At 67.6% G+C, this 15,472-nt stretch overlaps 2 protein-coding genes across 3 annotated transcripts; one reads left to right on the forward strand and one right to left on the reverse strand.

Annotated features, from left to right (window-relative positions):
* Positions 1-966: 966 nt before the first annotated feature.
* Positions 967-1,782, forward strand: PRR7 (proline rich 7, synaptic; the record flags this gene model as incomplete). The annotated part of the gene is made up of 2 exons (XM_080353031.1): positions 967-1,264; positions 1,394-1,782. 2 exons carry the CDS (start codon positions 967-969, stop codon positions 1,780-1,782), a joined length of 687 nt encoding a protein of 228 aa, XP_080209157.1.
* Positions 1,783-2,816: 1,034 nt separating this feature from the next.
* On the reverse strand, positions 2,817-13,723 carry DBN1 (drebrin 1; the record flags this gene model as incomplete). 2 transcript variants are annotated; one of them, XM_080353021.1, is made up of 15 exons in its annotated part: positions 2,817-2,887; positions 2,976-3,078; positions 3,183-3,736; positions 4,657-4,784; positions 5,770-5,908; positions 7,190-7,304; positions 7,830-7,889; positions 8,014-8,077; positions 8,243-8,394; positions 8,495-8,572; positions 8,733-8,879; positions 8,959-9,033; positions 9,239-9,351; positions 9,444-9,499; positions 13,638-13,723. In XM_080353021.1, the coding sequence occupies 15 exons, from the start codon at positions 13,721-13,723 to the stop codon at positions 2,817-2,819; spliced, it is 1,941 nt and encodes a 646-aa protein (XP_080209147.1). The 2 variants fall into 2 exon arrangements, with proteins under 2 accessions (XP_080209147.1, XP_080209148.1); XM_080353022.1 differs by lacking the exon at positions 5,770-5,908 and having other exon boundaries at positions 4,657-4,788.
* Between the last annotated feature and the right edge of the window lie 1,749 nt (positions 13,724-15,472).

Below are 15,472 nucleotides of genomic sequence, written 5' to 3' on the forward strand. Positions count from 1 at the left end.
TGCTTACGTGCCTGCCTGCGATCACCCATGGGTGCTGCTCCCCGCTCCCTGATGTGCACAGCCCCCATCAGCACAAGCTGTCCCTGTTCAGTGCTCAGCTCGATGTGACTGAGCTGTCAGCCTGCCTAAAGGCAGGGACCTGGCAGAGGTGACAGTTCCCATTGGCACCAACCACCCCTCTCCTGCATCGTTGTGTCAGTTGCCACCATCCCCTGACCCTCCTTGGTGACCGCAAGGCCAGTGACAGCCACAGTGCATGTGCTCCCACAAGCACCACGTGCCGCAGGCAGCCATCCCCAGGGCACCCCACTTTGGGCAGCACAGGAGCTGGGGTGCCTGAGCTCTGCAGCTGATTCAGGGTGGATAGGATGAGATGCCAGTGGATGCCCCGTGACCTTGAGGGCATTGATGCTGAGGGCCCACAGCATGTGTCCCCCAGCCTGAGGTACCCGGCAGCACCATGGCAGGGTGCCGGGGGGGTGTGCAGGTTTGCAGCTGTGGGGGCGACAGCTGGGGCTCGCGTGGGGCTGGACACAGCTCCACGCCGGCTGCGGGCGCCGCTGCGCATGTGGAGCGAGTCACCATGGGAACAGGCGGCCGGGTCCCCATGGCGCTCACGCTCGGGTCTGTCTCGTTGCAGGGCCCCCTCCCAGCGATGGGCAGCAGGACCCTGCCGGCCCCATTCCCCCGTCGCCCGCCCTGCCAGCCCCCTGCCCCACCACCCACCCAGCGCACCCAGGCCTGACCCACCCGCTCCAGCCCCCCCGGCTCCATGGCGAGGATGGACCCCTGACGGCAGGCGCCCGCGGGCTGGAGGAGACGCCGCCGGGTACGGCCTGAGGAGATGCCCTCGGCAGCCCTGACAGCATCGGCTCCCGCCCTGGCCCTGCCGCCGCCCTGAGCATCCCGTCCCCCACCCCGAGGGCAGGGAGAGGCAGGGGCCTCCCCGCAGGGCCGGCAGCCAAGATGGTGATGTCCCAGGGCACCTACACCTTCCTCACCTGCTTCGCGGGCTTCTGGCTCATCTGGGGGCTCATCGTGCTGCTGTGCTGCTTCTGCAGCTACCTGCGGCGGCGGGTGAAGCGGCAGCAGGAGGAGCGGCTGCGGGAGCAGAGCCTGCGCGCGCTGGAGCTGGAGCCGCTGCACTACGAGGGTTACGGGGGCAGCCCCCCCGGCATCGCCATTCCCCACCGCCTGCGCCTCGAGCCCCACCATCATCACCCCCACCACATCCCGCCCCCCCGGCCCTGGAGCTGCCGGCATGGTAAGGAGCTGGGGGGGCTCTTGGCATCCCCAGAGCGCACGTCTCCCCCTTGTTACGGGGAGGGTGCAGTGCGAGAGCTGGGACACAGTGCTGATGGCAGCGGGGTCCGGGGGGGGCTTTGCCTTGCAGAGTCAGACCTGTCAAAGCCGCCGTGCTATGAGGAGGCACTGCTGATGGCAGAGCCCCCCCCACCGTACAGTGAGGTGCTGATGGACACACGGGGGCTCTACCGCAAAATCAATGCCCCCTTCCTGAGCCACGAGCGGCTGGAGAAGCAGGAGCAGCCCCCCAGCTACAAACCCCTTTTCCTGGACGCCGGCTACGGTTCGGCGTTGCACCTGCCCCGCTCGGCCAGCCCCAGCCCTGCCTGCCCGGACCTCTACCTGCAGGCAGAGTGCTCCCCCCGCATGTTTCCCAGCTGGACGGACTCAGAGCTCAGCAGCAGGGACACCTACGAGCCAGGACCCTGGCACCTCCCAGTCTCCATGCCCCTCTTCGGCAGGACTACCGCTGTCTAACGGCGGCCCCAGGGACCCCCAGACCTTGCCGCAGGTGCCCCTCCAGCACCAGAGTGGTGGGTGGTTGGGTTGCCTGTGTCACCTTGGGGACGCCTGCCCCGGCGCGGGCCATCGCCGCCAGCACGGAAGGGGCTGGTTCCCCGCCTGGCCCCTGCTGGCCCCCCCATGGCCGGGGGCGCTGGGGACCCAGACTCTGCTCTGTTTCTTAAAATTTTTTGTTTGTTACAGTTTGAGAATAAAAGTTTGTGGCTCGGGTTTGCCTCCTGCCAGACTGGCATCATGAGAACCCCCCAGGGGTGACGGTAGCTGTCCCCCCCAGCACTCCCTGCCCCCCCCAGCAGGCTGCAGCCCCCATGGGAGTCGCTTTGTCGCTTTATTTATTAACAGACATGAGCACACTGCCGGTACAGAACTTGTGCTTTCCAAAAACAGTTGCTGTAAGGGGGAGAGAGAGGGGCCAAGCGGGGGCCAAGCGGGGAGTGGGGGGGCTCCCGGCGAGGAAGGAGGGGGGGAGGGCAAAAGCCCCACGCCAGCTCCCTGCCGGGATTTGGAGGGGGGGGCGGGGAGAGGGGCACCGCCAGCCACGGCCTCGCCTCGGTCAGGTCATTTTTATTGCCATATTCATTTATTATTGTTATTATTATTATTATTATTCCTTTTTTTTTTGAACTCGTGCAAAGTACTGGGGGGCTCCCTGGGGGCATGAAGAGAACAAGGACCTCATCCCACAGCCAGACAGGGGATGCGTGTGCACCCCCGCCCCCGCGCCGAACGGGCACTCACTGGGGCAGCGGGGGGGCACTGCTAAGGGGGGGGAACTTGGGGGCTGACACGGCTCCTACCAACAACTTAAAAAAGAGATAAGGGGAGGGGGCTGTAAAAGGTGCCCCGGGGTGGGGGCACAGTGGGGCGGCCCCCACCCAGAGGCCTCATCCTGCAGGGCCCCAGTGGGGTAAGAGGGGGACCCGGCCCCCAGCTGCAGCCCCCCCGCGCCGGCCGGGGCGGGCTGCCTGTGCCGGCAGAGGGACCTGTGCTTACAGGCCCCCCCCGAAACTCTCCTCCTCTTCGGGCAGGGGGTCTGCGTCCCAGCATGTGATGTCGATCTCTGGGAGACAGGGAGGATGGGGGGGGTCAGGGTGGTGTGGGGTGCCCCATGGAGGGACAGACACCCCCCCTCCACTGTCCCCACTCACCTGGGGGTTTGTTGTAGAAGATGGGTTGGGGGGCTTTGGCCGATGGCTCTTCGGGAGGGGGCACCTCCTCCTCCTGGGACTGGCTGAAATAGCCCTCACTGGCCTGGGAGGGGGTGTGCAGGTGATCAGGACCCCCACTGTGTCACCCTCCCGACACACCCCCCCGCCCCCCCCTTCTCACCCTCCCACCCCATCCGTGATGCTCACCTGCTCCCCACGACCTGGTGTCCCGTCCTTGGGGGCCATCTCCCCATTGGTGATGGGGGGGGTCTCTCGGCCGGGGGTGTCCTCCTCAGGGGCACGCTGGCAGCCGAGCCCCCGGGGCTGGGCGTCACCCCCACCGGCCACCTCCTCCTCCTCCTGCTCTGCGTCGCAGAAGGTGGCGGGGGGCTCAGGCAGCTCGTCCAGGCTTAGCAGGGCCCCCTCGTCGGGTAGCGTGGCTGGGGGGCCCTCGGGGACAGGGGTGGTGGGCAGGGGCCAGGCAGTGGCCGGGGTGGCCCCGTCACTCTGCCACAGGTCGATGAGGCTCTCAGGGTTGGGGGTCTCCCCGGGCTGGGATTCCGTGGCTGTGGGCAGTGAGGAGGGCTCGGCGGGCTCCAGGGTCACCAGGTCCCCCAAGGCGTCACCCCCCGCTGTCCATGCCGGCCTGTGGCCGGGCTCGTCCCCAGGGGGCTCGGTGACCTTGTCCTCGGGTCCCGGGAAGGGCCAGTGCTGCTCAGGTGCGGCTGGCCCGGTCTCCTGGGTGCTGGGGCTGGGGGAGTCTGCAAGGGGGGGGACAACAGTCAGTGGGGACAGAGCTGCAGCTGGGGTGGGCAGGCCTCCGGGTTGGGTTCGGTGGGGAGATGCTGTGGGGATGGGTGGGCAGTGAGGGCACTGATGGCAGGCACCAAGGGACCAAGAGGACATGGTGGGGGGGTTGGAAGTGCCAAAGCAGTCCCTTGGGGAGGGTGGGCAGTGAGGGCACTGATGGCAGGCACCAGGGGACCAAGGGGACATGGTGTGGGGGTTGGAAGCGCCAAAGCAGTCCCTTGGGGAGGGTGGGTGGCTGGGACCTGCCTGGGGACAGGGGCTGGGGGTGTTTGGCTGAGAGGCATGGGACTTGGGGGATGTGGAAGGGACGGGTTGGGGAGCACTGAGAGATGCGGAAGGGAAAGCTGAGATGCACGGGGGATGCAGGGAGGGAACCAGCAACACTGGCAAGGACATGCAGCGCAAAGGAGCAGATAGGGCACAATCATATTGGGGGATGCAGCAGAGATTGGGGGGTGGAGGCACTGGGGTGATGCTGCAGATATGGGGGTGCATGTATGGATGGGGGGGGGGAATGAACCCGCAAGTGCAGAGGTGCACTGGCTGGGGCAATGCACTGCAGATGGGGAGGGGGATCATGGGGGGGTGTGCAGCAGAGACAGCAGGGATGCACCAGCACAAGCAGCAGATAGGGTGGGGATGCACTGGGGGGACACAGCAGAGTCGGCTGGTAGTGCACCAAAGCACAGGCACTGGACAGCATGGATGCACCGAGCGACGCAAGCAAGGCTGGCATGGCTGCAGCATGGGGAGCGCAGCGGGGGACGCAGCGGCATCGAGGGGGCTGCAGCAGGGGGATGTGCTGGGGGGACCATGGGGACATGCCCGGGCAGCCCCAGGCAGGGGCAGGCAGTGCCAGCCCTGCGCCCACCTTTGGGCGTTGCCGGCGTCTCGTCACCCGAGGCGCGGGTGCCCGGCTCACCCAGCGGCGTGGCGGCCGGGCTGGACTCGCAGGGGCTGCAGCCCGCTGCCGAGGCCTTGCGGTACGCGTCCGAGTGGCTGCCTGCAGACAAGGGAGACAGGGAGGTGGTGTGGGGGGCTGCCCACACCGGGGTACACCAGCACCCCAGCACTGCCCCTGCTCCTGTCCCGTGCCAACCTGGCCACGAGCTGACAAATGTACACCACAGTGCACCTGCCACCTTATCATCCCCTCCTGCAGGGCAGGGCAGAGGGGCCCGGGGGTGCAGCAACCACCATGCCCCGGCTCTGGCCACCCCTACCCGCCCCACACAGCTGCAGCCCCTCTCTGCCAGGGACAGGCAGCCCTGCAGCTGCCAAAGCACACGCCGGCCATTGCCCAGCTGGGCTCTGGCACAGCCGCTCCTCCACGGGCACAGCATTGTGCCTGATACCCCTCAGCCAAGGGGCACAACCACACACGGCCCCAGGCACCGCCTGGCTCCTTCTGCTCCATGGGCACAGCCCCACATGACCCTGGGCACAGCCTCGTCCATCCCGTGCTGCCCCGTGAGCACCGTCCTGCGCAATCCAGGGCGCGGTACACCCTGTCCACTTCTGCCCCACGGGCACAGCCCATCTCTGCCTGCCCCGTGCCCCCATCCCACGGGCGCAGCCTGCTCCACCCCACAGGCAGACCAGCATCTTCGTCATCTCCCCAGGTGCAGCTCTGCCCTGTTCACGTCTGCCCCACGGGCACAGCCTGCCTGGTGGCCCCCTCCCCATACCACAGGCACAACCTGTCCCACAGATCCAGCCTGCACATCTCCCCACCCCAGGCCACAGTGCGCACCATGGGCCAGCCCCAGCTGGGCGTGCAGGGTGCCCGTGGGCATGGACGCAGCCCCCTTGGGGTGCTCGTCCCCCTTGGGGTGCCCATGGAAAGGGCACTGCCTCCACCATCAGTCCCGCGGCTCTGTCCTCGCACCCCCCGGCCCGGCGTGCCGTGGGGCTGGGTGGGCTGTGCGGTGGATGCCTGTGGCTCAGCCCCCCCGGAGCTCTGTGCCCAGGGGCTCCCAGCTACCTACATGGGAAGAAAGAGGAGAGATTTGGGGTGCGGTGGCAGGTGATATAGGGGAAGGGGGTCCGTGGGGGGGAGGAAGAGGAGGAGGAAGAAGGCGGCCCACTGTCAGCTGTCTTTATGAAAGGACAGTGCAGACGACCTGCTGAGAGAAAGACAGACAGACGGACGGAGAGAGAGAGAGCAAAGAGATGGGTCAGTCCCTGCTCAGCACGGCCATAGCGGGGCCGGGGCACCAGGGCACCAGGACGAGAGGATGGAGGGATGGGAGGCAGCACTGACAGGAGAGCAGGAGGATGGTGGGACAAGAGGATGGAAAGACAGCAGGACAGAAGGATGGCAGGCAGCGCTGCTTGGCCAGGTGGGGAGAGAGAACTGGACACAGCCATGGGGCCAACTATCTGCTCAGGCACAGCATGGTCCCACAGCATGAACCCACAGCACAACTCACGGCACGACGCTACAGCTTGGCCGCAACACACAGCCCACAGCACGACCCACAGCACAGCCCCACGGCACAGCCCATGGCACAGCCCATGGCATGACCCCCAGCAAGAACACACATCACAGGCTCTCCCATGGCACAGCCCCATGGCACAGCACCCCAGCATGATCCCCAGCACAGCTCCATGGCTGAAGGTGCCCACCAGGACAGCCAGCCCTGCCCTAGAGCCACAAAGAGAGTCCCAGGGCTGAACCCCAGACTGTGAAGCAGCCCAGCCATCCTGCAGAACGTCCCCTGCCTGGCCACTCCCTCCCCATGGCCAGGGACAGCCCCACTGCCACAGCCAAGGACCTGCTGGCATCACCCCGACCCAAAAGCGGGGTGTCCACACCACCAGAGGCACCCACCCTGGCAGTGGGGATCCTGGGGCAAGCGCACCATGGGGCATGAGGGGAGCCCCACGGGCCGCGAGCTGGGAGCACGGCAAGTGTCCCATAGCTGCCCGACGCTCTCCTGCCCCTTTCAGCTGCCCCCGTGGGAAGTTTCCTTCCCAGGCCACCCCAGACCCCCAGCTACCATCTCAGCCACACCAACCACGCTGCCACCCCAGCCGCCAGCACAGTGCCATGACAGGTGAGCAGACAACAGCCAGCAGGGAGCGGGATGACCCCCCTTGCTGAAGATCCCCCCAGCATCCAGTCCCTGCCAAGCTGCCCCGGCTGCAGGGGCCACGTGTGGTGTGGTGGCAGTGACGGTGGCACAGCAGAGCAGGACAACCCCTTGCCTTCCTCATGCCCCCCAACAACCCCAGCGTCCACAGAGGGGACACAACTTCCCCACATTACAGCCCGGGTCCCTCGAGATCCTGCTGTGACCCATTGGGCTGTGGGAGCCTCGGTGGCACCTGCACTCACCTGCTCCGCAGCCCCCCGGCCTCTCTGTGCCCACCCGGTGCCCGCAGCCCCCCATGCCCCTCACCTGTCCTGTGGCTGCCCGGTGAGACGGCCTCGCTGCTGCCCGATGCCACCCGCTCCTGCTGCTTGAAGAATTCCCGGGGGTTGTCAGGCCGCTGAGCGATGATGGCAGCAGCCTCCTGTAGGGACAAAGAGGCTGAGACCCACTGCCCTGGCGGTGTGGGGTTGTGGGACCACGCTCCATGCACCGCCCCAGCTGGGTCCCCATCCAGCTGTGGGCACCGCTGGCTGGGGAGCAAGGACCTGGAGAAAAGGAGACAGAGACCTCATGGGGTTACAGCTTCCTCACACGGGGAGGAGGAGGAGCCCGCACCGAACTCTTCTCTTTAGGGACCAAGGACAGAGTCCGAGGGGATGGCAGAAAATGTGCCAGGAGAGGTTTAGGTTGGACATTAGGAAAAGGTTCTTCACCCAGAGGGTGCTGGACACTGAACAGGCTCCCCAGGGAGGTGTCACAGCCCCAGCCTGACAGTGTTCAAGAAGAGACTGGACAACGTCCTCAGACACACGGTGTGATCTGTGGGGTGTCCTGTGCAGGGACAGGAGTTGGACTCCATGATCCTTGTGGGTCCCTTCCAGCTCAGGACATCTTGTGATCCTGTGATTCTATGACCAGCACCAGGCACAGCCAGCGCCGCACTCACCTCCACCTCCGACTCTGATTTCCTGAGCTGCTGCCTGTCGTCCTCCTCGTGCTGATCTCCCTGGGAAGAGATGCGGCGTCACCCCTCACCCCAAGAACCCCGCTGGGAAAAGCCCTTCCCTGGCCGCGGTGCCAGGCGGCAGCTCCAGCTCCAACCCCAGCCCCACGCCCGCCACGGCACTCACGAAGATGGACTGCTCCTTCAGGCGCTGCCGGGCCTCCTCCGCCTCCATGCTCTGCTGCTTCCGCCTGCCATGGGAGCACAGAGGAGAGGCTGGGCACCGGCTGCCAGCCCCTGCCCGCCAGCCCTGCCCTGCCCCATCCTCGGCGGGGACGAACACCCACGCGCCCACCCAGACGCTCACAGCACATGCAAAACCCTCCCGCGTCCCACGGGACGCGTCCCCGCCATGCCTGTGCTCCTCGATCTGCTCCTCCCGCTCCCGGTAGCGCCGCTCCCGCTCCTCCTGCTCCAGCCGTTCCTGCTCCATCCGCTCCTGCTCGAACCGCAGCCGGGCATCCAGGGCCTTTTTCCGTTCCTCCTCTTTACGCAATTCCTCTTCTTTCTGTTGGGGGGGTGGATGAAGGACAGAGCTGCTCATCAGCCCGTCGGTGGCTCATCCCTCTCCTCAGGGACCAGGGGCTGCTCCCACCCCTGTACCCCACCTTGGCTTGTTCCCAGAATTGCTCCCGATTGAGCCGCTTCATCTCCACGGTGGCGTCGGTTTTCTGGTAAGTGGTGCCCTGGGACGGACAAGAGGTGGGGGGGCGGAGGGGCTGGGATCAGCGAGGGGGAATAACGGTAAGCAGCACACGGGGTGTTGGGCTGTGGCAGACAGGAGCCCTGGGCAGGAGGAACGTCCTACGGCTGCCACCATCACCACCGCTAGCACGGGGACATTACCACGGGCTCGGCGTTCTCATCCTCCCGCAGCCGCAGGCGGTGCAGCACTGGGCTGGAGACTCGGGCCAGCCCGTTGGAGAGCCGCTGCCCGATGGCCCCCGGGTCGATGTCCTCCACGCTACTGGCATTGACAATGACATCCACACCCTGGAGGGGAGTGGCGAGCAGCCATCAGGGACTGGGGTCTGTGCCGCAGCAGCATCATCCCCCTCCCCGTGTCACCCACCTGGAAGAACTCGGCGATCTTGGCCACGTGGCTGGCACAGGCACACTTGCGGGCGTCCGGCACGTCCTCGCCCACCTGTAGCAGCCAGGGAGGGGCTGAGCCGGGGAGAGGCGGCAGGGTGACCCCCACCCTGCTGATCACCACAGGACAGCAGGACTGTGGGGCACCCACACCCCCCAGACACCACGCGCTCCTCCTCCATACCCAGCCATGTCCCCACCAACGCTGCAGTCCCGGTGGGCACGGCACAGCCTCCCCCAGGATAGGCCCCCCCACTCACCCAGTTGACAAGGACGTATTTGGGGAGCACAGCCTGAGGGTCCTTGACGCTGCAGAAGCCGTACATCACCTTCTGGATCTCAAAGTGGCCAGAGAGCTCCAGCAAACCTCCACCTGGAATGGCACCGTCAGCCCACATCCAGCCAGCACCGTGCCAGCGAAAACACGGGCAGAGCCAAGCCGTCAGCAGGGACAGAGGACCTTACCTCCTGACGCTGCCAGCTTCAGGTCATCGGAGCCATCCTCATACGTGTAGAGGGCCCTGGGGAGACAGTGTGGGAGAGCCATGGCTGGGGGACCATGGGACAGGACCCCCACCCCATCCTGCTAATACTGGGGTCAGGGCAGGTCCTGTGGGGGCCAGTCAGATGTCCCCAAGCTGGGGGGCCCAGTCACCCCAACCCCTTGACCGTCACCACCACAAAGGGCCAGGCTGCCGGGACTTTAGGCAGGGAATATTCACCTCCCTGCCAGCTGTGGAGCAGGGTCGCGAGGTTGGGGACAGAGAGAAGTCACTTGGGCACAGGGACCAGCTGGGCAATGCCGCCCACAGACCACAGGCTGCTGTTCTGTGCTGCTGTGGCCCTGCAGCAACTTGCACGCCTGTCCCTGTCCCCCCTCGACCCCGCTGATACCGACTGGCTTTGGGGACAGCCCCACGCCCCAGCAGGGAACTCAGAGCCACTCACATGCCCGGCTGCGTGAGCAACCGGCCCGGCAGGCACCAGGCCGGGGGAGGACGCCAGAGCACCAGCAGCAGCAAATCAATGTGCCGCCGGGGTGTGATGGGGCCGTCATGGAGACTGTTCCTTAGAAACCATTCCCAGTGGATGGAAAACCCCCTCTTGCTCCTGCCCTGCTCCAGCCAAACCCTCCAGGGCTTCGTGGGGACCCCCGCCAGCCTGCACCTCCCCAGGGGCGGGCAGCCAGCTATGGGGGGGGCAGGACGCATGCCAAATCAGTCCAGGGCGGGTGGGCGAGGGGATGGGTGTTGCTAGGCAACCAGCATCCTCTGCTGCCATGGCAACCCCCCCATCCCAGCTGGGATGTAGCTCACCCCGATGACGAGGTGATTAGCAGAGGGGAGCGGGGGAGGCAGGCAGGCAGCGGGGACCTGCCGGGGCCTGGCAGGCGCCCAAACCTGCCACCGTCACGCACTGCGCCCAGAAAGCCGGGGCCGCCGTGCTGGCCTCCCCCACCTTCCCTGTGCCGGAGCAGGCGGGTGGCTCTGCCGATCGGCATTTGGCTGGCGGCGCCCGTGCGGTGCTTGCTGGAGCACCAAAATCCCCGCGGTGCCGGGCTGAGCCGTCCTCACCCCAGCTTGCAGCTTCCAGATGGAGGCTGGGCTTGGGGATGGGAATCGGGGGGGTCCTATGGACAGAGTCCCCAAAACCTGAGGCTACGGCTGGACCCTGGGAGCTGAAAAAAACAGGAGAAGGCAGGCAGGTGCCTAAGACCATGGGGGCCTCCCTCCACCCCACAGTACCTACTGCCCCCTGAGCCCCTGGCATAGAGTTGCAGATAATTGCACCAACAAGATTGACTTTAATCCACACATCCCGATCCCGCTAATCGGCCGCCCCAGCTGGCGCCGGCTCCCGGCCATGGAGCTGGCAAAGCAGCTGCAAAGCGCCGTCTGTGATGCCTGTGCTGGGGAAGGGCAGCAAATGCAGCCACTGTCTGTAAACGTGGCCCCTGCCTGGGGGAACCTGCTGTGATCTCCCAGGAATGGGGGGATAGCGGCAGTTTGGGGGAGCCCAGCGTGGCAGGCAGGGGTTGGGGGCTTGCAGGGTGGGGTGCAGCTGACTGCAGAAGGGAGGGAACAAGTAGAGTAGAGCCACGGCATCGCTGCCTGGGGGCACCCACTGCCTGCTCTCCCCTCCAGGACCCCGCCATGCAGGGTGGCACCCAAGCGCGGTGCTGCCGCCTGCACCCCGGGGTGCTCCCAGGGCAGCCGGAGCTTGGCAAGGGTCCCATCATCCCAGGCACCACCGTGAAATCAGAGCCTGGCCCCGAGCACAGCCCAACGGCATGGTCTGACCCCATATTGGGATGGAGGATCTGGAGAATTTTGGTCCCTGGGCCAGTGAGGCCACGCTGGGGCCAGCAGCATCCCCAGGGGTGCCCCAGAGACCTACAGCCCAACAGCACCGGCTGCAGGGACCAGCCATGCCACGACACATGAAGGTAGCATCATGCATCACTCACCCCTTTCCACAGGCTTTAATCCTTTCCTCTTACCCTATATAGGCCCTTCCCATCCCCTGGCTCTGGGCACATGGGGCACCCTCGGGTGAGGTGCCCCGTGCAGCCCAGGGAGGAGGGATCCCCATGGTGGGGGGACTCCAGCAAGGATCCCCCATCACCCCACCAAAGGGACAGCAGCCCTGCTGCCCTTGTGCAGCCCCATTGCTCACCAGAGCTGGCACACCAGAGCCCATGGGTGCCAACACCCAGGGCACCCACAGCTGCCTGTCCCCCATGCCATGGCTGAGGTGGAGCATCGCCCCAGCCCATCCACCTCAGCCCGGGCACATGTGTTTCCAATGTGGCTGGGAGCTCCAGGGAGTCGGCAGCGTGCTCAGAAAGAAGCACCAAATTCCTTTCCAATCGAGTAATAGGCCCCAGCAGCCTCCGCGGGGCCGGGCAGGGGGAGGGAACGCTCGGACCCTCCAGGACCAGGCTGGAGCTGGTGGGAATCCCAGACTAAACACAGGGATCCCGGGCGGGTGAGAGCACAGCATCCCCCAGCACCAGAGCCCAGGACGCGGCTCCAGAGCAGTGTCCTCGCAGCCGCTGGCTCAGCTATGCTGGACCACTGCAGGCGGATGGTTCCCATCACCCCTGCCCAATGCCGTCCCCCAGCATCGCCCCTCGTCCTGCACTGGGCCCTGCAGCAGGGATGCTGCTCCCACTAGCACCGAGTGCTGGGCGCTCCGGTGACCATCGGATGGAGAAGCTGGTGACAATGGGGTGAGCTCAGTCCCAAGGATGCTGCCCAGCTGGGGCACAGTGCTGGAGGTACTGGGGGTCCAGCCCCAGTGCTTGCCTTCCCGGGAACCGTTTCTGCTGCTCTCAGCAGCTTTGGCAGGGAGGGCTCCTTTGCAGCGGATGCCGGGAAGCGAGATGTACCCAGGGCTGACAGCTGCCTCCTGGCTGGCAACACGCACCGTGTTCGCCCACGGTGCCCTTGGGCTGGCAGTGGGACCGCGGGTCTCCCCAGAGACCCAGGGCTGGCGGGGACCAGGACCTGCCCAGGCCCACACAGCCTAGGGGACTCTCAGCCCTGTCCCAAGATCAGGGACCCGGATAGCGAGCGGCGTGCATCCTGGCTGGGGGTGGGAGCACACCAGCAGGGTGCTGGGTGCATGGTAGGCACCCTGACCAGAGAGCACCATGCACCCAGCACTGCCCAGCAAGCTGCACCCCAGGGTGCCGGTAGCATCCCCCTTATGAATGGCACAGGCACCCGGGGGGGCAAAGAGAGGGTCCCGGGAGCGGCCAGCCCCATGGCGCCCGGGTGGGGCTGGGAGATGCGGGTGGGCGCTGGGAGAACTGGGGTGGCAGTGGGGCGATGCTGCCTGTGGGCTCCTGTGCCGGCTGCAGCAGGGCCTGGATCCGGCCGGGTCCCGGTGCCCGCAGCAGGGGGTGCCCAGCCCGGGGGGTGCAAACAGGGCAGGGCAGGGCAGCCCGGGGGTTCCCGCCGGGGGAGACCACCCCCAGCCCGGAGCCCGCAGCAGCCCCAGCCCGGCAGGGTGGTCCCGGACTGACGCACCGCGACCCCCCGGGGATGAAGCACCCCGGGAGCTGAGGGGGCCGAAGGGGGATGCCCAGACTCCCGCGGCCTCAGACCTCGCTCCGCCGGGGCAGAGGGGCCGCCCGCTGCCGGGGGACCGCCGGGACCGGCCGAGAGCGGGGCGGGCTCGGGACGCCTCAGTCCCATCCCCCGCCCCGGGCGCCCCTGCCCGCGGCTCCGGCTCCAGACAATGGCGAGGGACCCGGGGCCGGGACCGGCACCGGGGGAACCCCGGGCCCTCCCCGCCGTGCGCGGACCCCCAGCTCCCCACGCTCGCTGCCCGGCGGGGGGTCGGGCCGCTCCGGGGGCTCCCGGGGGCGGTGGGTCCCGGCGCTCGCACGTGCCGGCCCGGCGCAGACAAAGCGGGGACCGCGCCCCGGCCCGGTGCGGCGGCGGCGGGCAGGTGCGGACACCGGGGACGGCGGGCCGAGCACACCCCCCCTCCCAGCCGCCCCGCCCGCCTTTGTGTGCCGGGGCTCCCGGCACCGCGGGCCCGGGGCGGCGGGAGGCGCGGCGCGGGGCGCGGCCGGTGTTACCGGGCGGCTCCGTGCACAAAGGGCGGCGGCGGCGGCGGGGACAAAGGGGCGGCGGCGGGCGCGCTCACCAGTCGGTGGGGCTGTCCTCGCCGATCACGTCCTGGTAGGAGGCGAGCAGCTCCAGGCGGTGCGCCGCGAAGCCGACGCCAGCCATGACGGGGCCGGGATGCTGCCGGGGGGGACCGGAGGGACCGGCCGCCTGCCCGCCTCCGAGACACTGCCGCAGCGGCCGGGCGGAGGGGCGAGCGGCGGGGAGGCTCCGCCCGCCGCCGCGCCCGGTCCTAGCGCCGCGAACGGCGGCCCCCCCTCTCCGCCCCCCCCAGCCCGGCCCCCGCCCCCACCCCGGCCCCCGCCGCGCCCTCGGGGCGCCCCCGGGGCATCCTGCCGGTTGCACCGCGGGGCACCGCACCGGGACCCCAGGGGTGCGAGCAGCATCGCCCCGCCCCGGGCTGCCCCCGCACACGGCTTGCCCCCGAGATTCTGCACCCCGGGGACCTGCATCCCGGGCTCTGCTCTGTCCCCGCAGCTGGGGCCATCCTCCCGCTCCGGGACTCCGCACCCCGGAAACCTGCACTATGGGCTCTCCCTTGCATCCTGCACTACCCCTGCCTGGGGACCTTGCATCCCGGGGACCTCAAATGCTGGGTGCTCCTCTGCACCCCAGACCCTCCTCGGCTCCAGCATCCCCTCCACCCCGGGGACACGGCACACCAGGAACCCTGCGCCCTCAGGTGCCCTCCACCCTGAGACCCTGTGCCCCGAGGTTTCCTTTCCAAGGATGCAGCACAGTGGGCTCTGTCCCACACACCCAGCTGTGCCCTCGTTGCTGCGCAAGGTGTTGGCAGGCACAGCCTTTGTGGGGGGCCCTTTGCTGCCTTTGTGCCCCTCCATCCCTGCTGCTCCCAGCTGCTGCCCGACACAGCCCCCTGCTCCCAAACGCCTGGTCCCCTCAGGACCCTGCCAGGATGTGCACAATGGCACCTTTTCCAGAATCTTTTGCTTCAGCGTGAACCCACAAAGTTGCTTTTGCACTAACAAGCACAGGGCTCTGTGGGGGCTCCTGGCTTCCATGGATGTGCCTGGCCCCCAGCTGGGTCCACATCCTCCTGCCACGGCAGGCAGCATCGCCCTGCCCCACCCTGCCTCCTCCGCCCCCACCCTGCCCGTGTCCCGGACCAGAACCATGCCGAAGGGGTCCCTGTGTAGGGCCCGATCCCCGCAGGTCAGGGCTGATGCTGCTGTGACCCTTCCCCAAACCAAGCCCTTCAGAGCAGCTCCCCCAAGCTCGGCGGGATGTGGAACAGGGTGCTGCAGGCCCTGCCTGTGCTGCCTGTTTCCCCCACGCCTGCACACCCTGCTCACACCAGCGTTTCCCAGCCAGGCCAGCGCTGGAACCGCCCTAAGAGCCCGCAAGAGTTTGTGAGCAGCTGTGGAGCAGCTGCCGGGGCCAGCGAGGGGGCCGGGGCTGTGGCAGGCACCCCGCGAGCGGCTCAGCTGTCTTTGGGGGTGGATGTGGTGGGACCCCGCTGGCAGACATGGTGGGAGCCCCGAGCCCGCTGCCGCCGCCGGGCTTTGTTCTCAGAGCGGCCCCTCCCCAGGCTCCACCTCCGCAGCCCACCCGAGACCCTCCTTCCGCTGCCTGTGCACAAGCTCCTCACATGGTGTGCAGAGCTGGTGGGCAAGAGCTGCTCTCCCAAAGCACAGAGGCACCGTGGGTGGTAGAGGCCCCATCAGTAGGGGCCAGAGGCAACGGGGCACCAACCAGCAGGGGCCAAGCCCGCGGAGGCTGTGAGCCGCGCAGCAGCGCAGGGGAGATGCTCGGCTCTCCCTCGGGGAGAGGCAGGCTGGCTGTGGCACCGCAGCTCTGCCCGGGCCCCGCTCCAAGCCCGAGTACCCCGGGGCT

The sequence above is a fragment of the Nesoenas mayeri genome, assembly GCF_963082525.1.
Source record: "Nesoenas mayeri genome assembly, chromosome: 14".
Taxonomy (NCBI): Eukaryota; Metazoa; Chordata; class Aves; order Columbiformes; family Columbidae; genus Nesoenas; species Nesoenas mayeri.